This window comes from Nannobrachium achirus, assembly GCF_963921795.1.
Source record: "Nannobrachium achirus genome assembly, chromosome: 2".
NCBI classification, from domain to species: Eukaryota; Metazoa; Chordata; class Actinopteri; order Myctophiformes; family Myctophidae; genus Nannobrachium; species Nannobrachium achirus.
The window spans coordinates 68289724-68317326 of NC_137811.1; the positions used below are offsets into that span (position 1 = coordinate 68289724).

Sequence of the window (27603 nt, forward strand, 5' to 3'; positions counted from 1 at the left end):
ATTAGTGGCAACTGACACTTCTCAAATTTCTCCACTAGATGGTGCACTATGCCTAGTTCTGCATGTCGTGGCAGACTGTGCTGGTCTAATGCTTTGTTTACGGCAGCCTTAATGGCTTACTCTAATGCAGGGCTACTCAACTTTAGATGGCTCAGGGGCCACTCAGCAGAATACAAAAAGTCCAAGGGCCGCAAGCTAAAAATGACAGTCATATTTTGGAAGTTTTAATCATTTTGTAACACACATGAGTATTGAGTAGTCGAAGGAAATGCACGGAAAACAGCCTAATTTCCAACTATAAGGCCAAACATCATTGAACAAAAAGATTGTCATGGAACGTTTAATGTTGAAATGACAAAGATTCTTCTTTTGGAACAAACAAAATAGCAAAAAAGTATTGTATAGCCTAAAGCAAGACAAAAAAATGTCTCCTAGTGGTTTTGAAGAGAAACTGAAAAATGACATCAGAAATTACTTGTCCACACGGAAAGTAGACAAAATATATTTGCTATGACCATGACGGGCCACACAGTTGGAAGGTCCTGGGTTCGATTCCCGCCGGGGGAAGCTGTGGGCGCTGGGGGCGTGTTCCTCCACCCGCGTCATCAGCGCCCACACCCTAGGTGGGGTTGGCGATGGGGCCTCTCTGTGGTGAGTTTGCATGTTCTCCCCGTGTCTCCTTGGGCATAGGCCCTCACTCAAAAACATGCAGTAGTCCTGGTTTCTATACTACCCCTAGCCAGCCGGGTGCTCCCCAATGTCCCCTGGCGCGGCAGGGGGAGAGCGGAAACCAGGACTACAGGTTAGGTAGTCACCGGGAGAGAAAAATGGGTTGCAAAAATCGTGGGATAAAAAACATAAAAAAGAAAAGAAAAACTAAGTGCAATGTTCTTGTGGGCATTAATGTCTGCTAAATAGACTATACTAGCCTATATTACTATAGGCCTAGTTGGCTAACATAATTCCATTTTAATTGTTATTTTGAACCTTGTGCCTACTTTTTTTCTATGAAATATTTCAGTTCTTTTAAACAAGAAAGACTCTTGTTGAGCTCCATAGCATGCCATATACAATATATCAGGGGTCTTCAACAGGTGGTCCAGGTTGGGACCCCTAGGGGGTCCTCAGAGTTACCATAGCAGGGCTGCCAAATCTTTGTGTGATAGGATCATGTTTTTTTTTTTTTTACATTAACCACTTGAACCCTGGCATCCCTATTCTGAGTGGAACATTAGCCAAAAATAGCAGATCTACATGCTCACACCGTCTCACAGTGTGCAGCGTTGTGAGCTTGTAGAACGGCTATTTGAATTTTATACAATTCATGGGTTGCATTTGTAGTCCTACACCAGCCATTTTGAGTACCAACACAGGTGTTTTGATTAACATAGAACATTGGTTCTATGCCAATCAGACAAATTGAACACCTGTGTTGGTCCTCAATATGGCCGGTTTAGGACTACAAATGCAACCCATGAATATATAGGCTCTATGGGGGTCCCTGCTTCATCTCTCTCTAAGGGGTCCTTGTGCAAAATTAATGGGTATAGGCCTAGTGCCAAGGGATAGCCCCAGGCGCAAAATAGGGCTCAATGTATTTAAAAACAAAAAAAGGAAAGATCCATTCTCACTGCAAAAGACAGGTACAGGGAGCAACAAGGGACAATACAGGCAGCCAGTACAGAAGCTCAATGCAAAATGCGAAACTTTAACACCTTACAAGTGTCATTTTTATGTGGATCTGCGTAATTTTGACTTTCAAAGTCCCCTGAATAACTATCTCGACACGCAGCAAGTCTCAAGAGCTCAGGATCAAATCCAAGCAGGCGGCTTTGACAGAGAGATGGCTCAAACGTGAAGGTGGATTTCAATCCTGTGACACTTTTCAAGAAGAACAGAACCTTGTTAAGATCCCCAGTGCTGTCTGGAAGACGGTCCTATAATCATAGGACAGGGAGAAGGAGAGAGGTAGAAAGAAAGAAAGAAAGAAAGAAAGAAAGAAAGAAAGAAAGAAAGAAATATTAGGATTTTTCTGTTTTTCTGTTTTATAAATTCTGTATCCTGTAACTTTATAAATACCACTGTTGTTGTTGTTGTTGTTGTTGTTGTTGTTGTTGTTGTTAAAACAAATTTAAATATATGAATGGACTGAGACCAGGGGTCTTCAACGTTTTCAGGCCAAGGACCCCTTATTTGAGAGAGAGATGAAGCAGCAGGGACCACCACAGCCTTTTCATAGATTCCCATATAGTTTTTTTTTTTTTTTTTTTTTTCATTTTTTCTAACCCTAACCCTAACCCTAACCCTAACCCTAACCCTTTACAGCACAATCATCAGTGTATTTTGGATTCATGTCAATTTGTGTTTTCAGATATTTAACCACTTGAACCGTCATTACCTAATGAACTTGACCTTTGGCCTCTGTACTTAGTCTGCTCTTTTCCCCCTCAACACCAAACCTCTTTGCTGAAAATAGCCGATCTACAAGCTCTTGTAGATCGGCTATTTTTGGCTACAGTTCTCAGAATATGGACACTAGGGTTAAAGTTGTTAATATAAAAAAGGATTGGAAGATTTGGAGGACCCGCTGTAGTAACTCTGAGGACCCCCTAGGGGTCCTGGACCCCCTGTAGAAGACCTCTGACCTAGACACAATGTCATTGAGCAGTGCATGAACACTCACATAGGTCTCCACGCGAACTTCACAACGCTCATCACAGCTCACAACCTTGTATGTGTCCTCATGTTTGACGGCATACAGCATTACTGGAGTCCCTCCCCAGGGATGCTGGTTTCTTGGGTACCCTCTTATTATAACTCTGCCAATTCTGAACTGGCAGTCTAATAAAGAAATGAAAGGTTAAAAAGTGAAAAGTGGAAAAAGTCAGAATTACTATTTTCGGATAGTACTCATTGCCACAGAGTGCAGTGACAGCTCTTTAATGAAATGCATTTTCAGATCAGGATGCCAATTTGATCTGATTAATGAACTATCTATCTTCTACAGCACCGTTACTAGATTTGTATCTTGATGGTTTACAGTATTGCAACGCCAACTTCACATATAATTGTGAAAATATATGTTAACTATTAAGCAGCCACTTTACAGTAGTTTGTATTGTTTGCAGTATAAATGACAATTACTTGACTGATGTGGCAAACCATTTGTCATTGCAGTGGTTTGAAACAGAGTGTTTTGAAAGTGAAGTCACGAAAGGAAAACAACATTACTATTGTTATAAAATGTATTGATGTCTGACTGTCTGGCTAATGCAAGATTTATGTCCTGGTTCCAAAACCATCTCAGGTAATGCACATTGTGTATGCATATTATACACAGCATGTTAGTCATACTGTCTGTATTTGGGCCGTTCTGTTACATATTTGCTGCAATAATGGCCCGGGATACAGGATCCAGGCACTTACAGGCCAACATGAGCCTAGATGTTATTTAGGACGGAGTTGTCCTTTAATATATTGACTTTATTATTTACCATCTGCAAGTTGATAGTAAACGTTATGTACCTTTGCTCAAAACTGTGTGTGTGTGTGTGTGTGTGTGTGTGTGTGTGTGTGTGTGTGTGTGTGTGTGTGTGTGTGTGTGTGTACTTGTGTGCGTGCGTGCTTCCGTGCGTGCGTGCGTGTGCATGTATCATATAGAAAAGCACTAACACTAAGTTTAATCTTTGTGTGGTCAGCAAAATCTGTAGTCATTTGAAGTCAAAATGTGAATGTAACACTGTCCAGATGATGGAATCCTACCGTCTGTAAACTGCTCCTGTCTGTGTAATCGTTTGAAGACTAACGAGTCTTCATCCGTTACACACAGAAAGTTTTGGATACTCTTGGTGGGCATATCGGAACCTTTGATTAAAGAGAGAAATTAATATTTGTGGTTTGACTGCATCCATTTCCTTTAATGTCCAATATTTTTTGAATGTTTGACTGTTGCACTAGACCAGAAGTAATCAAAAAATATATATTAGATTAAAAAGGAATTAATTATGTTACAAATCATGTTAGTATTACATGGCACAAAAAAATGCCATATCATTTGCATTCCATAATTTGTATTTATTTTGATTCATTTTGTTTTACATTTTTCTATTTATTTAATTGTCTTGTATTTTATTTGTTATTTTCATTCTTTTAATAAACATATACAGAAGAATATATATATATATACACACACACACACACACACACACACACACACACACACACACACACACACACACACACACACACACACACACACACACAGTATAAGTATCTTACTTACTATAATAATCACACGTCACTGCCACAGCAAATGCACAGATGAGAAGGTATGAGCCTGGATAGGAGGAACAAGCAGCATACATGCAAATCAGATTCAAAGATTCAAAGGTATAGACATGTTCAAAATAGAATTATAATATTTTAACTTCAAAATCTTCAGGTTTCTCATGTGTACTAAAATGTGTTCTAAACTTTCACTTTAGGGCGGCCATCTGGCCAAACTAATAATATGAGTGACCCAAGTTTAGATAGTAAATAACTTAATGGAAATGTAGTTATTTGCTTAAACCAGGGGAGCTGCAAAGCTAATTATATTACTATTATTAGTTTCTCAAAGAGAGTAAAACTTTGAGTAAACTTTTTTTCCCCCTCAAATCTTTGCTTCTGGAGGTTCCTGGCACAACGTGTGTTTTAGATGGTGGGGGTCCATAGCAAAATACATATCATTTTGAAAAGGTTTGACAATGATCCGACACACACAGAGGTGTCACACAAAATTCTGGGCCCTGGGTACTTTAACTATTGAAAAATAGCAGAATATACAAGCTCAGAACATGGCAACGAGTGCCGCGCTGCGAGCTTGTAGATCTGCTATTTTTTTTTTATCGTGAAAATGTGTTGAATATTTCAAATCCTTCCAAGGTTTTTTGAAAAACCTATGTTTCTATGTCAGTGGTGCTCAAACTTTTTCATGTCAAGGACCCCCAAAATGATATGTATTTGGCCACGGACCCCCATCTAAAAATTATTTAGTTCCAGTGACCCCCCAGAATCCAAATTTGAGTTACACATGTTCGCTTAAAAAATACATATCTTCAAAGATTTGCACTCATTTTCAAGATTTTTCAAAAATAGCAGATCTACAAGCTCGCAGCGCGGCACTCGGTGCCGCGCTGTGAGCTTGTATATCTGTTATTTTTGAATAGCTAAAGTATAAAATAATTAAGGCCCCTCCAACTTGGGGCCCTAGTAACTCAGTCCCACTTTTCCCCCCCTTGTGACGCCCCTGCACACAGTATTTACCTTTTCTGAACATTGCTGCGGTGTGTTTGGTTCTCACTGCAGGTGCACCAGATCAGGTCTCCTTTAAATACACATTTAAGGGATAAATATACCTCTCTGTCTTCCCACCAACACCCAACATCCATGATTAATATTCATATTAAAAATGTTACACAAATGTAGTGGTAATAACCTAGTATTCAGTTCCTTTTTGGACAGGGTTAGCTAATTGACCAGACAGAAACCTAAGGTGAATATACGCTACCAATAGCATCTGATAAGACATTGGCAGTCAGTGTATATTTTCCATTTGTACCATTTATGCATATCACCAGCGGTGTATTGGACAGTATAATACAGCGGTGTATTATAGTCACCATATACCCACTTCTTTTTCAATTCACTGAATCAGTTCTTTTTCACGAATATGAATATTTTAATAGAACGAAATTCGGAATATAATTTGAAACTAAATCAAGACTCACTTGCCGCAGTGTTGTTACCATCCAGCCGTTCACCTGTATGACTCTTCTCATCTCTGCCTGCATCCTTCGCACTCCGCAGTGACATATCATGCTACCACACACATGCACGCACGCACGCACACACACACGCACGCACGCACACACACACACACACACACACACACACACACACAGGTCCCCCCCTCTTTCTTCCCAGGCTTTAAACAGCCATAACTTCAGTTCCCAACATGCTACTGGTCTCAGTAAAATGAAAGAGAGCATTGCCTGGGACCTTGACACTTTTACTATTATTTTTTGGGGTTGGAAGCGAGCCCACACTGTTTCGAAGGAACAGTATTTCTAGTAGGACTTGTTATTGCATTGGGTTCCGCCCTCTGTTCAACTCAGTGAGTTGAGAATGGAAACACTGCCCTCATGTGGATTCTTTCATATCACACTGTAACACTGTTAGTGAACAAAGACTCGGTGGGAACGATTCCTGTCACAATATAGAGCCGTTTAACACTGTTACTGAACAAACACTCTATAGCAATGATTACTGTGACAACGTGGAGCAGTTTAACCCTGTTAGTGAACACACATACTGTATATAGATGAGTGATTCATTCCTACCTCGAGGCAGCAGCAGCAGTGCAACATGCATGTTGCTTGCTTCTCCAACACAGACTGGTGCACTGCACTTCCTGGTGTGTCAGGTGAGTGACTGGGGGAGAATTCCTTGGGTAGAGCGCCGTCTATGGATGGGGACCTACTGATAGGTTCTAGAGGCATGCAGTCTACCGCACTTCCAGGGGGTTGGGGGGGGCAGCGGCCTTCGGCCGCTGCCTGGGCTCGCAAGTCCGGCTTGGTGCCGTCCCCCCACCTCGGCGCCTGACTCTGGCTGGAGCTTTACAAAAAAAAAAGAAAAAAAGAAAAAGCCAGCTGCTGAGCTGACCTGCGCAGCGTGCTTGCGTTCGTTCAGTGCAATGTGAATGCATGTGACTTAGGAAGATAGATAGATAGATAGATACGTAATAAACATGATTTGGTACAAGCTCAACTAAAAGGAGATCCTAGTAATGTTTTTGGCTTATTTCCACAGGGAAGTCATTCACGAATGAACTAATTATTGATATAGGACTGTCATAGGTATACAGTGTCATTGACAGTACAGTTCACTGGTACAAGCTCAACTAAAAGGTGATCCTAGAAAAGACTAAGTCAGGGGGAAAAAAGGGGGAAACAATTTAAAAACTAAAACAATAAAAACAGCCGATCTACAAGGCTGCATGTGGGCTTGTGGATCAGCTGTTTTGGGTAAATTAATGTGGGTTATTTATCTAATGCAGTATTGATCCCTTTATCGAGTGATTGATTGAAGACTTTATGACAAGTTTCATGACAGTACAGTTCACTGGTACAAGCTCAACTAAAAGGAGCTTTATTCATTTATTGAATGAATTATTTCCCTGTCTCCACACCAGGCCCAACTGCGCCGCCACTGACTGATAAATTGCGACCCCGTCAGGTCGCAGTTACTATCGAAACCTCGACCAGGTGTCTGTCTGTCCGTCACACTTTTGCCCTGCTCATATCTCCGCAACCGCTGACCCGATCCGGGCCCTCCTCTTCTAGCGCCACCATGAGGCCGAAACTCTTTCTGGACACTGCTCCTACAAATCTTGGCCTAAAATCACACAAATCGGTACACACTTGCTCTACACTCATGTCATCAACATGGATCTGTCCCATTTAGCGCCACCTTCAGGCCGATTTTTTAAAACCCATTTTTGGACACTACTCCTACAGATTTTGCCCTAAAATCACGCAAATCGCTACGCAGTCAGTATATATTAGGGAGTCTTACTGGTTTAATTATTTATTTATCTATTTATTTATTTACTTCCCGACTATGTTTCCGAGACTGATTATTTATTTATTTATTTCCCGACTGTTTCCGAGACTGATTATTTATGTAATTAATTATTTATTTATTTCCGCCCTGGACTCCGCCCCCCCCCCCCCCCCCCCCAGGCGTCTGCCTATCGATCGGCTGGGCTTTAAAGAGCCATAACTCCGCTTTGCAGCGTGCTACCGTCTCCAAACTCGCTGTCTGGCTTCTCGTGTTACTGGTATTAAATAACACATACAAGCTCACGGAAGCTCCATCCAACTTCTGCGCAATGCATTATGGGATGTTGGAAAGTTGTGGATACTAGCAACAGAGTATTTATTTAAATAAATAAATAAATAAATAAATAAATAAATAAATAATGAACGAACACATGAATAAATAAATAAAAAAAGAAAGTGTGTGTGCATGCGTGCGTAATTACTGCCTCCTCGTTAAGAACCCCACACATTTAGGCAAATTCTTTCTTTCTTTCTTTCTTTCTTTCTTTCTTTCCTTCCTTCCTTCCTTCCTTCCTTCCTTCCTTCCTTCCTTCCTTCCTTCCTGTAAATGAGGCCGCATGACAAGCGTTCTCGTCACCGCGCTGACGTGCTAATTACACGCAAATACAAGGGGTGGAGTCGAACTTAACGAGTGGGCGTGGTTTCAACTACAAGCTCACAACGCGTCGCATCAAGACGCGTTGTGAGCTTGTAGATCTGCTATTAACGAGTGGGCGTGGTTTCAACAAGAGGGAGGAGTCTGACTTAACGAGTGGGCCTAACGTAATGAGTTTTGTGGGCGTCGCACGCATTAATTATGTAAATTAAGCCGACTTATGCAAATGGGGGGGGCAGGGCATGGTTTGGAAATGCGTGTGGGCGTGTGGGCGTGGTGCGTGCGTGCGTGCGTGCCTCAATTAATTAATTAATTAATTAATTAATTAATTGCCTCCTTGTTAAGAACCCCGTAAATTTAGGCAAATTCTTTCTTTCTTTCTTTCTTTCTTTCTTTCTTTCTTTCTTTCTTTCTTTCTTTCTTTCTTTCTTTCTTTCTTTCTTTCTCTTCCTTCCTTCCTTCCTTCCTTCCTTCCTTCCTTCCTTCAATAAATAAATAAATAATTATGTTAATGAGGTTGGGGGCGTGGTCTGCGGTAATTATGTTAATGAGGGGCGTGGTCTGCGTTAATTATGTTAATGAGCAAAAAAAAGGAAAAGTAGTGGTCTGCGTTAATTATGTTAATGAGACTGCACAACATGCATTTGACGCGCGTGTCTTGTTGCTAATTACACACGAATGCAGGGGGCGGAGCTAATTAGCCTAATTATTCAAAGTGGGGGGCGTGGTCTGCATTAATTATGCAAATGAGACGCACGCGTCTCATTTACATATTATTATGTAAATGAGGCTGCATTAATTATGTAAATGAGGCTGTTAAGTGGCGTTTCCCAGCGCGTAAAAAATGCAGACGGCCGTATGTAAATGAAGGGGAGGAGCTTAGTCGACGTATGAAAATTGGGGGCGGTGCATGGTTTGGAAATGTGTGTGGGTGTGGTTCGCATAAATTATGCTAATGAGGCTGTTAAGTGGCGTTTCCCAGCGCGTAAAAAATGCAGACGACCGTATGTAAATGAAGGGGAGGAGCTTAGTCGATGTATGCAAATTGGGGGCGGGGCATGGTTTGGAAATGCGTGTGGGCGTGGTTTGCATACATTATGCTCGCATACATTATGCTAATGAGGGCGTTAAGGTGGGTTTTCCAGCGCGTAAAAAATGCAGACGACCGTATGTAAATGAAGGGGAGGAGCTTAGTCGACGTATGAAAATTGGGGGCGGTGCATGGTTTGGAAATGTGTGTGGGTGTGGTTCGCATAAATTATGCTAATGAGGCTGTTAAGTGGCGTTTCCCAGCGCGTAAAAAATGCAGACGACCGTATGTAAATGAAGGGGAGGAGCTTAGTCGACGTATGCAAATTGGGGGCGGGGCATGGTTTGGAAATGCGTGTGGGCGTGGTTTGCATACATTATGCTCGCATACATTATGCTAATGAGGGCGTTAAGGTGGGTTTCCCAGCGCGTAAAAAATGCAGACGGCCGTATGTAAATGAAGGGGAGGAGCTTAGTCGACATATGCAAATTGGGGGCGGGGCATGGTTTGGAAATGTGTGTGGGCGTGGTTTGCATACATTATGCTCGCATATATTATGCTAATGAGGGTGTTAAGGTAGGTTCCCCAGCGCGTAAAAAATTCAGACGACCGTATGTAAATGAAGGGGAGGAGCTTAGTCGACGTATGCAAATTGGGGGCGGGGCATGGTTTGGAAATGCGTGTGGGCGTGGTTTGCATACATTATGCTCGCATACATTATGCTAATGAGGGCGTTAAGGTGGGTTTTCCAGCGCGTAAAAAATGCAGACGACCGTATGTAAATGAAGGGGAGGAGCTTAGTCGACGTATGAAAATTGGGGGCGGTGCATGGTTTGGAAATGTGTGTGGGTGTGGTTCGCATAAATTATGCTAATGAGGCTGTTAAGTGGCGTTTCCCAGCGCGTAAAAAATGCAGACGACCGTATGTAAATGAAGGGGAGGAGCTTAGTCGATGTATGCAAATTGGGGGCGGGGCATGGTTTGGAAATGCGTGTGGGCGTGGTTTGCATACATTATGCTCGCATACATTATGCTAATGAGGGCGTTAAGGTGGGTTTCCCAGCGCGTAAAAAATGCAGACGGCCGTATGTAAATGAAGGGGAGGAGCTTAGTCGACATATGCAAATTGGGGGCGGGGCATGGTTTGGAAATGTGTGTGGGCGTGGTTTGCATACATTATGCTCGCATATATTATGCTAATGAGGGTGTTAAGGTAGGTTCCCCAGCGCGTAAAAAATTCAGACGACCGTATGTAAATGAAGGGGAGGAGCTTAGTCGACGTATGCAAATTGGGGGCGGGGCATGGTTTGGAAATGCGTGTGGGCGTGGTTTGCATACATTATGCTCGCATACATTATGCTAATGAGGGCGTTAAGGTGGGTTTTCCAGCGCGTAAAAAATGCAGACGACCGTATGTAAATGAAGGGGAGGAGCTTAGTCGACGTATGAAAATTGGGGGCGGTGCATGGTTTGGAAATGTGTGTGGGTGTGGTTCGCATAAATTATGCTAATGAGGCTGTTAAGTGGCGTTTCCCAGCGCGTAAAAAATGCAGACGACCGTATGTAAATGAAGGGGAGGAGCTTAGTCGATGTATGCAAATTGGGGGCGGGGCATGGTTTGGAAATGCGTGTGGGCGTGGTTTGCATACATTATGCTTGCATACATTATGCTAATGAGGGCGTTAAGGTGGGTTTTCCAGCGCGTAAAAAATGCAGACGACCGTATGTAAATGAAGGGGAGGAGCTTAGTCGACGTATGAAAATTGGGGGCGGTGCATGGTTTGGAAATGTGTGTGGGTGTGGTTCGCATACATTATGCTAATGAGGCTGTTAAGTGGCGTTTCCCAGCGCGTAAAAAATGCAGACGACCGTATGTAAATGAAGGGGAGGAGCTTAGTCGACGTATGCAAATTGGGGGCGGGGCATGGTTTGGAAATGCGTGTGGGCGTGGTTTGCATACATTATGCTTGCATACATTATGCTAATGAGGGCGTTAAGGTGGGTTTTCCAGCGCGTAAAAAATGCAGACGACCGTATGTAAATGAAGGGGAGGAGCTTAGTCGACATATGCAAATTGGGGGCGGGGCATGGTTTGGAAATGTGTGTGGGCGTGGTTTGCATACATTATGCTCGCATACATTATGCTAATGAGGGTGTTAAGGTAGGTTTCCCAGCGCGTAAAAAAATCAGACGACCGTATGTAAATGAAGGGGAGGAGCTTAGTCGAAGTATGCAAATTGGGGGCGGGGCATGGTTTGGAAATGCGTTTGGGTGTGGTTCGCATACATTATGCTCGCATACATTATGCTAATGAGGGTGTTAAGGTAGGTTCCCCAGCACGTAAAAAATGCAGACGACCGTATGTAAATGAAGGGGAGGAGCTTAGTCGACATATGCAAATTGGGGGCGGGGCATGGTTTGGAAATGCGTGTGGGCGTGGTTTGCATAGATTATGCTCGCATACATCATGCTAATGAGGGTGTTAAGGTGGGTTTCCCAGGGCTTAAAAAATACAGACGACCGTAGTGAGCATTCGTTCCATGAACGCATTCATTCAATGAATGAATGAATAAATAAATAAAGTGCAAACGAACGAGCGAACGAACGAACGCACGTGCACGCACGCACACTTTATTATTTATTCATTCACGCACGCACGCACGCACGCACGCACGCACGCACGCACGCACGCACGCACGCACGCACGCACACTTTATTTTTTAATTAATTCATGAATACAGCCTGCGATATGCGTGAAATCTTGCAAGCACATTCCCACTAGGTCAAGGAACAGATGCCTCCCTTCTCACATTGGCCTGTTATAGCGCCACCAGCGGGTCAACTTTTGCATAACACATTTTTGGAACAAAATGCCTCAAATCATGCATGCAGCTAATTTCAGTAACGTCAAAGAGAGCACTGCCTGCGATCTTGACATTTTGTACTTTTATAGACATTGTTTTCTGGCTTGAAGCGAGCCCACAATTGTTTCGAAGGAACAATATTTTCTAGTTGCAACAACATGCTGGCATGTGGTCTGACGCACCGTTTCCCCTCCGCTTGGTGTCTCGGTGCAGTGCTCCGAGCTCAGACACAGCTCCGGTTCACGCCAAGCAGACGGGGAAGTTGGCACAATGCACATGGTCATATCCAGTGTGACACGTGACGTGATTAACCCAGCGGTGATTAATCCATGCGGTTGATCCTCAGTGAAGCGGTTGACCTCAAAGTGGCCCTGGCCCTTGCTGCCACAGCGTGGTGCCGTTGAGCTAGATCAGGGGTCTCAACGTTTTCAGGACAAATATATAGTTTCATTGTTTGAGGCACAATCATTGGTGTATTTTGGATGCATGTCAATTTGTGTTTAACCACTTGAAAGGTCAATACCTAATAAACTTGACCTTTCACTGTACTTAGTCTGCTCTTTTCCCCCTCCAAAGCACTATGCCAAAAATAGCCGATCTACAAGCTCACAACACCTCGCGCTGAGCTTGTAGATTTGCTATTTTTGGCTAAAGTTCTCAGAATATGGAGTTCAAGTGGTTAATATAAGAAAGGGGGGGGGGGGGACAAGTTCCTATCACACACAAATTTGGAGGACTCCCTGCAGTAACTCTGAGGACCCCCTAGGGGTCCCGGACCCCCTGTTGAAGACCCCTGAGCTAGATCAGTGGTTTTCAAAGTGGGGGGTCGCCAGGAGAGGGAAAATAAAATGTAAATTAAATACATTTTCAATTCATATCATTATTGTGCCTAAAATAAAATATAAATTCAAAATGAAGCCTTTGCCATGACCATCTTTTAATCAAAGCCATGAGCTATCTATCTGCCTGTGCTTCTCAAAAGCAAATCGTGTTTTGATTGATTGATGGAATATTTGATTAGACAGAAATGTAAACACAGCACAAGGTACAGTCAAACATTTGGTATGATGTAATTATTGTGGTGTCATAGTTTGCTTTGTGGGACAACGTCAAAGAATAAAATCACACCCAATGTGAAGTGAGCGGTGGTCGTGCTTGCATAACGTCTTCACACACGTTTTGCTATGGCAAAACGCTGAGGAAAAAGGCTACAGACATACGACATATGACATCACTAGACAAACATGATGCTACATACACACATTTTGCTATGGCAAAACGCTGAGAGAAAAAAGGCTACAGACACACGCACAGCCACTCTATAGAGCGGTTTACCACCGCTCAAAAACAGGACACATTGTCAAATTACCTGTTCACACATAACTACTGCACAACACCTGAATAGATGAAGAGAACACTTGTTTTGTCAATCACTCACGCTGGAAAGGGAAAAGAGCTTCAGAAGATTCACCAGTAAGCTTTTCATCTGGCATGTTATAGGCCACTGACTTCTCTTGTTGGCCCACACAACAGATTAGCCAAGCCTCACTTGCCATTTCTGCCAGTACCGATATAATTGGTAACGAGCACAACACTCCATTCATTTAGAGGCCATTGAATCGGTCTTATCCACTGTCTTTCTTGTTGTGTATAATGTGGTGCTGGACGTCGCATATGAAAAGAGAACCACAATACTCTACGCCTCCTGTGGCAGTGGGGAACGAGGTGTACATCTTCACCTACAGCGGTATGGGTCAGATCGAGGTGAAAATATTCAACACAGTGTCTTTTATATGGGCAGAGTTTCCCCCCGATACCCTCCTTGAGGTTCATCTTGTGGACTGGGTCTGGAACACAGCTGTGCTGATAGAGGGTACCATCTACATCTGGGGATGCTTGCGATGGGAGAGCAGTGACGTGCTTCTTGCTTTTGATGTCGACACCCACAGATGGTTCAAACCCAAGCTTTCTGGGACTGTTCCAGAGGAGAGGAAGGACCACTCGGCCTGCGTCTTGGGGAAGGTCATGTACATCATTGGAGGATATACCCGGACTGGAGGCATGACTAGTGACATCTACAAGCTGGACACAAGCACAATGGTATGGTCTTTAATTAACACCAGTGGCTTGCCAGCATCTCCTTCATCATGTCACTCTGCCGCCATCATTGGAACAAATATGTTTGTATTGATGGATAAGATAAGATATTGCAGCTTAGCAGTTTTTGACACAGAGACCAACAGCTGGCTGAGCGTGCAGTCTCCACAATTTCTTCAACAAGGAAGAAGTAATTTAACCTTTACCTACAACAGAGAGCTGTACAAGCTTGGTGGCTGCAATTCACATGCTCTATGTAAATTCAACCTAAAGCCTTTCTCCTGTAAGGGTGTTAAGCCCAAGGGGAAACCCCCATCTGGAGTATCCATGTCTCTGATGTACTGTTGCGTGGCAGGAGATCGTATCATCTTCTTTGGAGGACACAACAACAGACTTTTGTCTGGTGACCTGTTCGTCTTAGACCTTAGTCCCAGTCTGAAGACGTTAAGCAAGCTAGCAGTTGTTCACTACGATCTGGAGCGGTCAGGACTCCCACACAACATCAGGTGGGAACTGGCTGCCATGACCACCAACGGCAACTGAAACTAGAAAGATGCAAGTGGAAATTGCAAGTGTGGTGAGTAGCTAACCGCTGCAGCCTGCGGGAAGGAGACTCGGGTCTGCAGACCCCATCCTGCACTTGAAAATTGTGGACTCTGTAAAACTCTGTGGACCACATTTACGTCGGGGGCGGCCAACGCTCCACTCCCATCCGACTTTGGGGCCTCGGCCTGGGACGGCTTCTCAGGGGGGAGTCCCCGGGGGTTCCTGGCCGCCCACCGAGCACCGGGGCCCCGCCACGCTGTTCACGGACCCCCACAGTCCCCCACGGTCCCCGGGAAAGCCTTCCTAGGAAAACAGTGAAAGTACTGGTGATGGAATTAGATCTACAAATGCATGTATGAAATAGGAACCAAAATATCTAAATATGGCACAAATATAGCAATATTAATATAGGCTACTCTAAGTACATATAAATAAAGTAGCCTATAAGCTATAATATATTACACAATGATAATTTATATTTTTTGGCACGACGTTGAGAAGTAGTTCCTAATGTTTGAATGACTGGACCATTGTAAGTTCTTTGAGTTTGCAATATGCTTAGAAAGTCCCTTAAAATTGCAATCCTTTACAGAAACGTTAGTACTACTTTTTTGTTGTTGTGTTGTGTTCTGTCTCGACACTTTATGTATATTCTTTTAACTTAATTGCTCTGTATGGTTGATTCTCCTGTATTGTTGATTCTTCTTTCTTGTTTGTTTTTGTGGCCCTGCGGGGCAGCCATACTAACAAGATGGGGTCTGTTGCTGGCATTAAGAACATGTAAAGGGCCATTTATAGTTACGTATGGTTGATTTTGTGTACGTTTGGGGGCGAGACAGTACGTACGGTAATTGCGTTGACATTCATACTGACCGTACGGTCTCTGTGTACAGGGTTCAATAAAGCCTATATGTACATACTATATCCACTAGATGGCACCCACATGCATCTTCCCAATGAGCAAATGCAACATGCTACATAGGCCTATATAGCGCCTACATTGTTGACAGAGAGGTTTATAGACACCCTTGGAGGATACACTCGGATTGAACGACACTAACCATCGGCGCTAGTCACTGTGCTGTCCGGGTATAATATAAAAAGGACTGGAGAATGGATGAGCATGGACACATTGCGAACGCCTAGAGCGCAATCTCAATGGGGGCGCCGCCGACAGTTAATGAGCCACGGTACGGTAGCCACCCAAACCGACCCAAAACCGACTAAAAACACCCCGTGCACGGGAGTGGAGAGAGACGCATTTGAGAGAGCTCAGCTGGTAGAGAGCGTTGATTAGGCTGACATGCAGGTCTGCGTCCTGGCCTGTTCACTGTTCAGCGTGTATTTGTGATTGTTTTGTTAGTTTTTTTTACTTCCTCCAACGAAATGGATACAAGAAAAAAAGACGAAACATTTCTCCCTCTACTGCCCCCACGGTTGACACAAGTTCGCCACGGGTAGTTCACGTGTACGTACGTTTTTAGCGGTTTTTATCCGTCGGGTTGAGTGTTGTCCGTAAGGTTACGGAGACAATCAATTACGTCCGGACGGCCGGAGGAACCGGATTAAATCACTCTCCCCCTCCGTCTCTTGTGTATTCCTGCGGAGTTTATGTATTACTATGCATGGTACTTAAGTGGGGGCACCCACTGGCCTAGTGGTCCAGGCGCATACCACATACTAGGCTATGATGCCTGCTGGCGTTGCTGGTTCGATTCCAAATTCGGGCAACCTTTGCTGCGTGTCATATATATATATATATATATATATATATATATATTTCCCCCCCCAAAAAAAAATCGCACTTGTGCAAAGTAAGCGGTGCAAACAAAAGAAAAATGCCAGATGAGTAGACTAGAGAGAGCAGCCAGTCTGTGACATCAGCTGTGGTGACTGGTGATGCATACTTTCTATTACGTTAGTCTCATACTGCATACGGACATAGGAACACTACCTACACACAAAGTCATACATAAAGGGAGCAGGGGCACATCCTAAGTCTACTCTACAGTATGTTTATTTCTGGGTTCTTGGATGAGACTTAAAAGCAATGTCACAGTATTTCATCACTTTTAAAATACAACATGTACTGTATCCATGTTATTATGCTCACCAAATTCAATCGTGTAATTCATATGTATATGTTCATCATAGATATAGGCTACTTCTCCAATATTTCCAGGTCAAGGACACCGCTGACCCCAATTTTAATACATTTTGTGCCTGAACCCTAGCTTGGTAAACCATTCCAGTTATGTGATTTGCATTTTCACGTTTACCAGGCTAACAGGATACCCCATGAGAGAAGATTTTTTTTTTGTTAAAACGTAAAAAAAAGCAGATCTACAAACTCGAAATGCATCACAACGAGATGCGTTGTGAACCTATTGTAGGAGGGACCCTGTTAGAGGTTGCCAGTGTCAATGTGTACAGCTGTGTGTAGAGGAGTGGCAGAAGCAGCGTCATAGGTTCACCCAGTACTTCTTACTAGTCTGTGGCCCCAGGGCAATAAAAGGACCGTTTGGTTCAGATTCTCGCAAATTCGCCAAATTTGGCACAGATGTTGTCCATAACATACTTAATCATTTTAAGATGGGTGCCAAGATGGGCACCCCATGGTACTGCCATAATTGAGCAATGCATTTGGTGTCCCATTAACTTTACATTAGGCCTACAGGAAAAAAAGCAAAAAAATAATCTGCTTTAAGTAGCATATAACTGGTCAAACTAGGGGGTTTTCATGATTCTGAATCCATTGCAAACATCCGTTTTGCATAAAAAAAACATTCATTGGGCTAAAACGGCCACCACGAAAGTGTTAAAAGTGATGACTCATCACTTTTCATCACTAAACCATAGTCTTCTAGGACAGTTTTTTAGCCCAAGGAATGTTTTTTGTGCAAAACGGATGCTTGCAATGGATTCAGAATCATGAAAACCCCCTAGTTTGACCAGTTATATGCTACTTAAAGCAGATTATTTTTTTGCTTTTTTCCCTGTAATGCATAGACATATGTCTATGTGACATAGACATAATATGCTGCAGGGGCCGCATGCGGCCCCCGGGCCACAGGTTGAATTGCGCTGCTCTAATGGGAAGGATTTCATCTCCCTTTGTTGCATTTCCTGGAAGTATTTCATTTAGGCATTTATTATAACAATCCAAATTCAACTTAAAATGTTTCGTTCTGGGCACGGTGGTGCTGTGGTTAACACTTCGCCTCACAGTTGGAAGGTCCTGGGTTCGATTCCCGCCGGGGGAAGCTGTGGGCGCTGGGGGCGTGTTCCTCCACCCGCGTCATCAGCGCCCACACCCTAGGTGGGGTTGGCGATGGGGCCTCTCTGTGGTGAGTTTGCATGTTCTCCCCGTGTCTCCTTGGGCATAGGCCCTCACTCAAAAACATGCAGTAGTCCTGGTTTCTATACTACCCCTAGCCAGCCGGGTGCTCCCCAATGTCCCCTGGCGCGGCAGGGGGAGAGCGGAAACCAGGACTACAGGTTAGGTAGTCACCGGGAGAGAAAAATGGGTTGCAAAAATCGTGGGATAAAAAACATAAAAAAGAAAAGAAAAACTAAGTGCAATGTTCTTGTGGGCATTAATGTCTGCTAAATAGACTATACTAGCCTATATTACTATAGGCCTAGTTGGCTAACATAATTCCATTTTAATTGTTATTTTGAACCTTGTGCCTACTTTTTTTCTATGAAATATTTCAGTTCTTTTAAACAAGAAAGACTCTTGTTGAGCTCCATAGCATGCCATATACAATATATCAGGGGTCTTCAACAGGTGGTCCAGGTTGGGACCCCTAGGGGGTCCTCAGAGTTACCATAGCAGGGCTGCCAAATCTTTGTGTGATAGGATCATGTTTTTTTTTTTTTTACATTAACCACTTGAACCCTGGCATCCCTATTCTGAGTGGAACATTAGCCAAAAATAGCAGATCTACATGCTCACACCGTCTCACAGTGTGCAGCGTTGTGAGCTTGTAGAACGGCTATTTGAATTTTATACAATTCATGGGTTGCATTTGTAGTCCTACACCAGCCATTTTGAGTACCAACACAGGTGTTTTGATTAACATAGAACATTGGTTCTATGCCAATCAGACAAATTGAACACCTGTGTTGGTCCTCAATATGGCCGGTTTAGGACTACAAATGCAACCCATGAATATATAGGCTCTATGGGGGTCCCTGCTTCATCTCTCTCTAAGGGGTCCTTGTGCAAAATTAATGGGTATAGGCCTAGTGCCAAGGGATAGCCCCAGGCGCAAAATAGGGCTCAATGTATTTAAAAACAAAAAAAGGAAAGATCCATTCTCACTGCAAAAGACAGGTACAGGGAGCAACAAGGGACAATACAGGCAGCCAGTACAGAAGCTCAATGCAAAATGCGAAACTTTAACACCTTACAAGTGTCATTTTTATGTGGATCTGCGTAATTTTGACTTTCAAAGTCCCCTGAATAACTATCTCGACACGCAGCAAGTCTCAAGAGCTCAGGATCAAATCCAAGCAGGCGGCTTTGACAGAGAGATGGCTCAAACGTGAAGGTGGATTTCAATCCTGTGACACTTTTCAAGAAGAACAGAACCTTGTTAAGATCCCCAGTGCTGTCTGGAAGACGGTCCTATAATCATAGGACAGGGAGAAGGAGAGAGGTAGAAAGAAAGAAAGAAAGAAAGAAAGAAAGAAAGAAAGAAAGAAAGAAATATTAGGATTTTTCTGTTTTTCTGTTTTATAAATTCTGTATCCTGTAACTTTATAAATACCACTGTTGTTGTTGTTGTTGTTGTTGTTGTTGTTGTTGTTGTTAAAACAAATTTAAATATATGAATGGACTGAGACCAGGGGTCTTCAACGTTTTCAGGCCAAGGACCCCTTATTTGAGAGAGAGATGAAGCAGCAGGGACCACCACAGCCTTTTCATAGATTCCCATATAGTTTTTTTTTTTTTTTTTTTTTTCATTTTTTCTAACCCTAACCCTAACCCTAACCCTAACCCTAACCCTTTACAGCACAATCATCAGTGTATTTTGGATTCATGTCAATTTGTGTTTTCAGATATTTAACCACTTGAACCGTCATTACCTAATGAACTTGACCTTTGGCCTCTGTACTTAGTCTGCTCTTTTCCCCCTCAACACCAAACCTCTTTGCTGAAAATAGCCGATCTACAAGCTCTTGTAGATCGGCTATTTTTGGCTACAGTTCTCAGAATATGGACACTAGGGTTAAAGTTGTTAATATAAAAAAGGATTGGAAGATTTGGAGGACCCGCTGTAGTAACTCTGAGGACCCCCTAGGGGTCCTGGACCCCCTGTAGAAGACCTCTGACCTAGACACAATGTCATTGAGCAGTGCATGAACACTCACATAGGTCTCCACGCGAACTTCACAACGCTCATCACAGCTCACAACCTTGTATGTGTCCTCATGTTTGACGGCATACAGCATTACTGGAGTCCCTCCCCAGGGATGCTGGTTTCTTGGGTACCCTCTTATTATAACTCTGCCAATTCTGAACTGGCAGTCTAATAAAGAAATGAAAGGTTAAAAAGTGAAAAGTGGAAAAAGTCAGAATTACTATTTTCGGATAGTACTCATTGCCACAGAGTGCAGTGACAGCTCTTTAATGAAATGCATTTTCAGATCAGGATGCCAATTTGATCTGATTAATGAACTATCTATCTTCTACAGCACCGTTACTAGATTTGTATCTTGATGGTTTACAGTATTGCAACGCCAACTTCACATATAATTGTGAAAATATATGTTAACTATTAAGCAGCCACTTTACAGTAGTTTGTATTGTTTGCAGTATAAATGACAATTACTTGACTGATGTGGCAAACCATTTGTCATTGCAGTGGTTTGAAACAGAGTGTTTTGAAAGTGAAGTCACGAAAGGAAAACAACATTACTATTGTTATAAAATGTATTGATGTCTGACTGTCTGGCTAATGCAAGATTTATGTCCTGGTTCCAAAACCATCTCAGGTAATGCACATTGTGTATGCATATTATACACAGCATGTTAGTCATACTGTCTGTATTTGGGCCGTTCTGTTACATATTTGCTGCAATAATGGCCCGGGATACAGGATCCAGGCACTTACAGGCCAACATGAGCCTAGATGTTATTTAGGACGGAGTTGTCCTTTAATATATTGACTTTATTATTTACCATCTGCAAGTTGATAGTAAACGTTATGTACCTTTGCTCAAAACTGTGTGTGTGTGTGTGTGTGTGTGTGTGTGTGTGTGTGTGTGTGTGTGTGTGTGTGTGTGTGTGTGTGTACTTGTGTGCGTGCGTGCTTCCGTGCGTGCGTGCGTGTGCATGTATCATATAGAAAAGCACTAACACTAAGTTTAATCTTTGTGTGGTCAGCAAAATCTGTAGTCATTTGAAGTCAAAATGTGAATGTAACACTGTCCAGATGATGGAATCCTACCGTCTGTAAACTGCTCCTGTCTGTGTAATCGTTTGAAGACTAACGAGTCTTCATCCGTTACACACAGAAAGTTTTGGATACTCTTGGTGGGCATATCGGAACCTTTGATTAAAGAGAGAAATTAATATTTGTGGTTTGACTGCATCCATTTCCTTTAATGTCCAATATTTTTTGAATGTTTGACTGTTGCACTAGACCAGAAGTAATCAAAAAATATATATTAGATTAAAAAGGAATTAATTATGTTACAAATCATGTTAGTATTACATGGCACAAAAAAATGCCATATCATTTGCATTCCATAATTTGTATTTATTTTGATTCATTTTGTTTTACATTTTTCTATTTATTTAATTGTCTTGTATTTTATTTGTTATTTTCATTCTTTTAATAAACATATACAGAAGAATATATATATATATACACACACACACACACACACACACACACACACACACACACACACACACACACACACACACACACACACACACACACACAGTATAAGTATCTTACTTACTATAATAATCACATGTCACTGCCACAGCAAATGCACAGATGAGAAGGTATGAGCCTGGATAGGAGGAACAAGCAGCATACATGCAAATCAGATTCAAAGATTCAAAGGTATAGACATGTTCAAAATAGAATTATAATATTTTAACTTCAAAATCTTCAGGTTTCTCATGTGTACTAAAATGTGTTCTAAACTTTCACTTTAGGGCGGCCATCTGGCCAAACTAATAATATGAGTGACCCAAGTTTAGATAGTAAATAACTTAATGGAAATGTAGTTATTTGCTTAAACCAGGGGAGCTGCAAAGCTAATTATATTACTATTATTAGTTTCTCAAAGAGAGTAAAACTTTGAGTAAACTTTTTTTCCCCCTCAAATCTTTGCTTCTGGAGGTTCCTGGCACAACGTGTGTTTTAGATGGTGGGGGTCCATAGCAAAATACATATCATTTTGAAAAGGTTTGACAATGATCCGACACACACAGAGGTGTCACACAAAATTCTGGGCCCTGGGTACTTTAACTATTGAAAAATAGCAGAATATACAAGCTCAGAACATGGCAACGAGTGCCGCGCTGCGAGCTTGTAGATCTGCTATTTTTTTTTTATCGTGAAAATGTGTTGAATATTTCAAATCCTTCCAAGGTTTTTTGAAAAACCTATGTTTCTATGTCAGTGGTGCTCAAACTTTTTCATGTCAAGGACCCCCAAAATGATATGTATTTGGCCACGGACCCCCATCTAAAAATTATTTAGTTCCAGTGACCCCCCAGAATCCAAATTTGAGTTACACATGTTCGCTTAAAAAATACATATCTTCAAAGATTTGCACTCATTTTCAAGATTTTTCAAAAATAGCAGATCTACAAGCTCGCAGCGCGGCACTCGGTGCCGCGCTGTGAGCTTGTATATCTGTTATTTTTGAATAGCTAAAGTATAAAATAATTAAGGCCCCTCCAACTTGGGGCCCTAGTAACTCAGTCCCACTTTTCCCCCCCTTGTGACGCCCCTGCACACAGTATTTACCTTTTCTGAACATTGCTGCGGTGTGTTTGGTTCTCACTGCAGGTGCACCAGATCAGGTCTCCTTTAAATACACATTTAAGGGATAAATATACCTCTCTGTCTTCCCACCAACACCCAACATCCATGATTAATATTCATATTAAAAATGTTACACAAATGTAGTGGTAATAACCTAGTATTCAGTTCCTTTTTGGACAGGGTTAGCTAATTGACCAGACAGAAACCTAAGGTGAATATACGCTACCAATAGCATCTGATAAGACATTGGCAGTCAGTGTATATTTTCCATTTGTACCATTTATGCATATCACCAGCGGTGTATTGGACAGTATAATACAGCGGTGTATTATAGTCACCATATACCCACTTCTTTTTCAATTCACTGAATCAGTTCTTTTTCACGAATATGAATATTTTAATAGAACGAAATTCGGAATATAATTTGAAACTAAATCAAGACTCACTTGCCGCAGTGTTGTTACCATCCAGCCGTTCACCTGTATGACTCTTCTCATCTCTGCCTGCATCCTTCGCACTCCGCAGTGACATATCATGCTACCACACACATGCACGCACGCACGCACACACACACGCACGCACGCACACACACACACACACACACACACACACACACACAGGTCCCCCCCTCTTTCTTCCCAGGCTTTAAACAGCCATAACTTCAGTTCCCAACATGCTACTGGTCTCAGTAAAATGAAAGAGAGCATTGCCTGGGACCTTGACACTTTTACTATTATTTTTTGGGGTTGGAAGCGAGCCCACACTGTTTCGAAGGAACAGTATTTCTAGTAGGACTTGTTATTGCATTGGGTTCCGCCCTCTGTTCAACTCAGTGAGTTGAGAATGGAAACACTGCCCTCATGTGGATTCTTTCATATCACACTGTAACACTGTTAGTGAACAAAGACTCGGTGGGAACGATTCCTGTCACAATATAGAGCCGTTTAACACTGTTACTGAACAAACACTCTATAGCAATGATTACTGTGACAACGTGGAGCAGTTTAACCCTGTTAGTGAACACACATACTGTATATAGATGAGTGATTCATTCCTACCTCGAGGCAGCAGCAGCAGTGCAACATGCATGTTGCTTGCTTCTCCAACACAGACTGGTGCACTGCACTTCCTGGTGTGTCAGGTGAGTGACTGGGGGAGAATTCCTTGGGTAGAGCGCCGTCTATGGATGGGGACCTACTGATAGGTTCTAGAGGCATGCAGTCTACCGCACTTCCAGGGGGTTGGGGGGGGCAGCGGCCTTCGGCCGCTGCCTGGGCTCGCAAGTCCGGCTTGGTGCCGTCCCCCCACCTCGGCGCCTGACTCTGGCTGGAGCTTTACAAAAAAAAAAGAAAAAAAGAAAAAGCCAGCTGCTGAGCTGACCTGCGCAGCGTGCTTGCGTTCGTTCAGTGCAATGTGAATGCATGTGACTTAGGAAGATAGATAGATAGATAGATACGTAATAAACATGATTTGGTACAAGCTCAACTAAAAGGAGATCCTAGTAATGTTTTTGGCTTATTTCCACAGGGAAGTCATTCACGAATGAACTAATTATTGATATAGGACTGTCATAGGTATACAGTGTCATTGACAGTACAGTTCACTGGTACAAGCTCAACTAAAAGGTGATCCTAGAAAAGACTAAGTCAGGGGGAAAAAAGGGGGAAACAATTTAAAAACTAAAACAATAAAAACAGCCGATCTACAAGGCTGCATGTGGGCTTGTGGATCAGCTGTTTTGGGTAAATTAATGTGGGTTATTTATCTAATGCAGTATTGATCCCTTTATCGAGTGATTGATTGAAGACTTTATGACAAGTTTCATGACAGTACAGTTCACTGGTACAAGCTCAACTAAAAGGAGCTTTATTCATTTATTGAATGAATTATTTCCCTGTCTCCACACCAGGCCCAACTGCGCCGCCACTGACTGATAAATTGCGACCCCGTCAGGTCGCAGTTACTATCGAAACCTCGACCAGGTGTCTGTCTGTCCGTCACACTTTTGCCCTGCTCATATCTCCGCAACCGCTGACCCGATCCGGGCCCTCCTCTTCTAGCGCCACCATGAGGCCGAAACTCTTTCTGGACACTGCTCCTACAAATCTTGGCCTAAAATCACACAAATCGGTACACACTTGCTCTACACTCATGTCATCAACATGGATCTGTCCCATTTAGCGCCACCTTCAGGCCGATTTTTTAAAACCCATTTTTGGACACTACTCCTACAGATTTTGCCCTAAAATCACGCAAATCGCTACGCAGTCAGTATATATTAGGGAGTCTTACTGGTTTAATTATTTATTTATCTATTTATTTATTTACTTCCCGACTATGTTTCCGAGACTGATTATTTATTTATTTATTTCCCGACTGTTTCCGAGACTGATTATTTATGTAATTAATTATTTATTTATTTCCGCCCTGGACTCCGCCCCCCCCCCCCCCCCCCCAGGCGTCTGCCTATCGATCGGCTGGGCTTTAAAGAGCCATAACTCCGCTTTGCAGCGTGCTACCGTCTCCAAACTCGCTGTCTGGCTTCTCGTGTTACTGGTATTAAATAACACATACAAGCTCACGGAAGCTCCATCCAACTTCTGCGCAATGCATTATGGGATGTTGGAAAGTTGTGGATACTAGCAACAGAGTATTTATTTAAATAAATAAATAAATAAATAAATAAATAAATAAATAATGAACGAACACATGAATAAATAAATAAAAAAAGAAAGTGTGTGTGCATGCGTGCGTAATTACTGCCTCCTCGTTAAGAACCCCACACATTTAGGCAAATTCTTTCTTTCTTTCTTTCTTTCTTTCTTTCTTTCCTTCCTTCCTTCCTTCCTTCCTTCCTTCCTTCCTTCCTTCCTTCCTTCCTGTAAATGAGGCCGCATGACAAGCGTTCTCGTCACCGCGCTGACGTGCTAATTACACGCAAATACAAGGGGTGGAGTCGAACTTAACGAGTGGGCGTGGTTTCAACTACAAGCTCACAACGCGTCGCATCAAGACGCGTTGTGAGCTTGTAGATCTGCTATTAACGAGTGGGCGTGGTTTCAACAAGAGGGAGGAGTCTGACTTAACGAGTGGGCCTAACGTAATGAGTTTTGTGGGCGTCGCACGCATTAATTATGTAAATTAAGCCGACTTATGCAAATGGGGGGGGCAGGGCATGGTTTGGAAATGCGTGTGGGCGTGTGGGCGTGGTGCGTGCGTGCGTGCGTGCCTCAATTAATTAATTAATTAATTAATTAATTAATTGCCTCCTTGTTAAGAACCCCGTAAATTTAGGCAAATTCTTTCTTTCTTTCTTTCTTTCTTTCTTTCTTTCTTTCTTTCTTTCTTTCTTTCTTTCTTTCTTTCTTTCTTTCTTTCTTTCCTTCCTTCCTTCCTTCCTTCCTTCCTTCCTTCCTTCCTTCCTTCAATAAATAAATAAATAATTATGTTAATGAGGTTGGGGGCGTGGTCTGCGGTAATTATGTTAATGAGGGGCGTGGTCTGCGTTAATTATGTTAATGAGCAAAAAAAAGGAAAAGTAGTGGTCTGCGTTAATTATGTTAATGAGACTGCACAACATGCATTTGACGCGCGTGTCTTGTTGCTAATTACACACGAATGCAGGGGGCGGAGCTAATTAGCCTAATTATTCAAAGTGGGGGGCGTGGTCTGCATTAATTATGCAAATGAGACGCACGCGTCTCATTTACATATTATTATGTAAATGAGGCTGCATTAATTATGTAAATGAGGCTGTTAAGTGGCGTTTCCCAGCGCGTAAAAAATGCAGACGGCCGTATGTAAATGAAGGGGAGGAGCTTAGTCGACGTATGAAAATTGGGGGCGGTGCATGGTTTGGAAATGTGTGTGGGTGTGGTTCGCATAAATTATGCTAATGAGGCTGTTAAGTGGCGTTTCCCAGCGCGTAAAAAATGCAGACGACCGTATGTAAATGAAGGGGAGGAGCTTAGTCGATGTATGCAAATTGGGGGCGGGGCATGGTTTGGAAATGCGTGTGGGCGTGGTTTGCATACATTATGCTCGCATACATTATGCTAATGAGGGCGTTAAGGTGGGTTTTCCAGCGCGTAAAAAATGCAGACGACCGTATGTAAATGAAGGGGAGGAGCTTAGTCGACGTATGAAAATTGGGGGCGGTGCATGGTTTGGAAATGTGTGTGGGTGTGGTTCGCATAAATTATGCTAATGAGGCTGTTAAGTGGCGTTTCCCAGCGCGTAAAAAATGCAGACGACCGTATGTAAATGAAGGGGAGGAGCTTAGTCGACGTATGCAAATTGGGGGCGGGGCATGGTTTGGAAATGCGTGTGGGCGTGGTTTGCATACATTATGCTCGCATACATTATGCTAATGAGGGCGTTAAGGTGGGTTTCCCAGCGCGTAAAAAATGCAGACGGCCGTATGTAAATGAAGGGGAGGAGCTTAGTCGACATATGCAAATTGGGGGCGGGGCATGGTTTGGAAATGTGTGTGGGCGTGGTTTGCATACATTATGCTCGCATATATTATGCTAATGAGGGTGTTAAGGTAGGTTCCCCAGCGCGTAAAAAATTCAGACGACCGTATGTAAATGAAGGGGAGGAGCTTAGTCGACGTATGCAAATTGGGGGCGGGGCATGGTTTGGAAATGCGTGTGGGCGTGGTTTGCATACATTATGCTCGCATACATTATGCTAATGAGGGCGTTAAGGTGGGTTTTCCAGCGCGTAAAAAATGCAGACGACCGTATGTAAATGAAGGGGAGGAGCTTAGTCGACGTATGAAAATTGGGGG

General features: G+C 42.8%; 1 protein-coding gene and 2 long non-coding RNA genes across 4 annotated transcripts; 1 reads left to right on the forward strand and 2 right to left on the reverse strand.

Annotated features, from left to right (window-relative positions):
• Window positions 1-469: 469 nt before the first annotated feature.
• Window positions 470-6499, reverse strand: LOC308307332. The gene is made up of 6 exons (XR_013963223.1): window positions 5769-6499; window positions 5305-5365; window positions 4283-4336; window positions 3763-3864; window positions 2684-2841; window positions 470-1937 (listed from the first exon to the last, which is right to left on the reverse strand). It is a non-coding gene; the product is annotated as an uncharacterized lncRNA (long non-coding RNA).
• A 5796-nt stretch (window positions 6500-12295) lies between these two features.
• LOC308307259 (kelch domain-containing protein 3-like) lies at window positions 12296-19402 on the forward strand. The gene is made up of 2 exons (XM_080752437.1): window positions 12296-18817; window positions 18976-19402. Exon 1 carries the CDS (start codon window positions 13804-13806, stop codon window positions 14788-14790), a length of 987 nt encoding a protein of 328 aa, XP_080608563.1. The 5' UTR covers window positions 12296-13803; the 3' UTR covers window positions 14791-18817; window positions 18976-19402.
• Window positions 19295-23987, reverse strand: LOC308307320. Of its 2 annotated transcripts, XR_013963220.1 has the most exons (6): window positions 23258-23987; window positions 22794-22854; window positions 21772-21825; window positions 21252-21353; window positions 20173-20330; window positions 19295-19426 (listed from the first exon to the last, which is right to left on the reverse strand). It is a non-coding gene; the product is annotated as an uncharacterized lncRNA (long non-coding RNA). The 2 variants fall into 2 exon arrangements; XR_013963221.1 differs by having other exon boundaries at window positions 22794-23987.
• Window positions 23988-27603: the final 3616 nt, after the last annotated feature.

Excerpts from the sequence above, each read along its gene's own strand:
- LOC308307259 (XM_080752437.1), top strand. The coding sequence starts at position 13,804 with ATGTGGTGCTGGACGTCGCATATGAAAAGAGAACCACAATACTCTACG.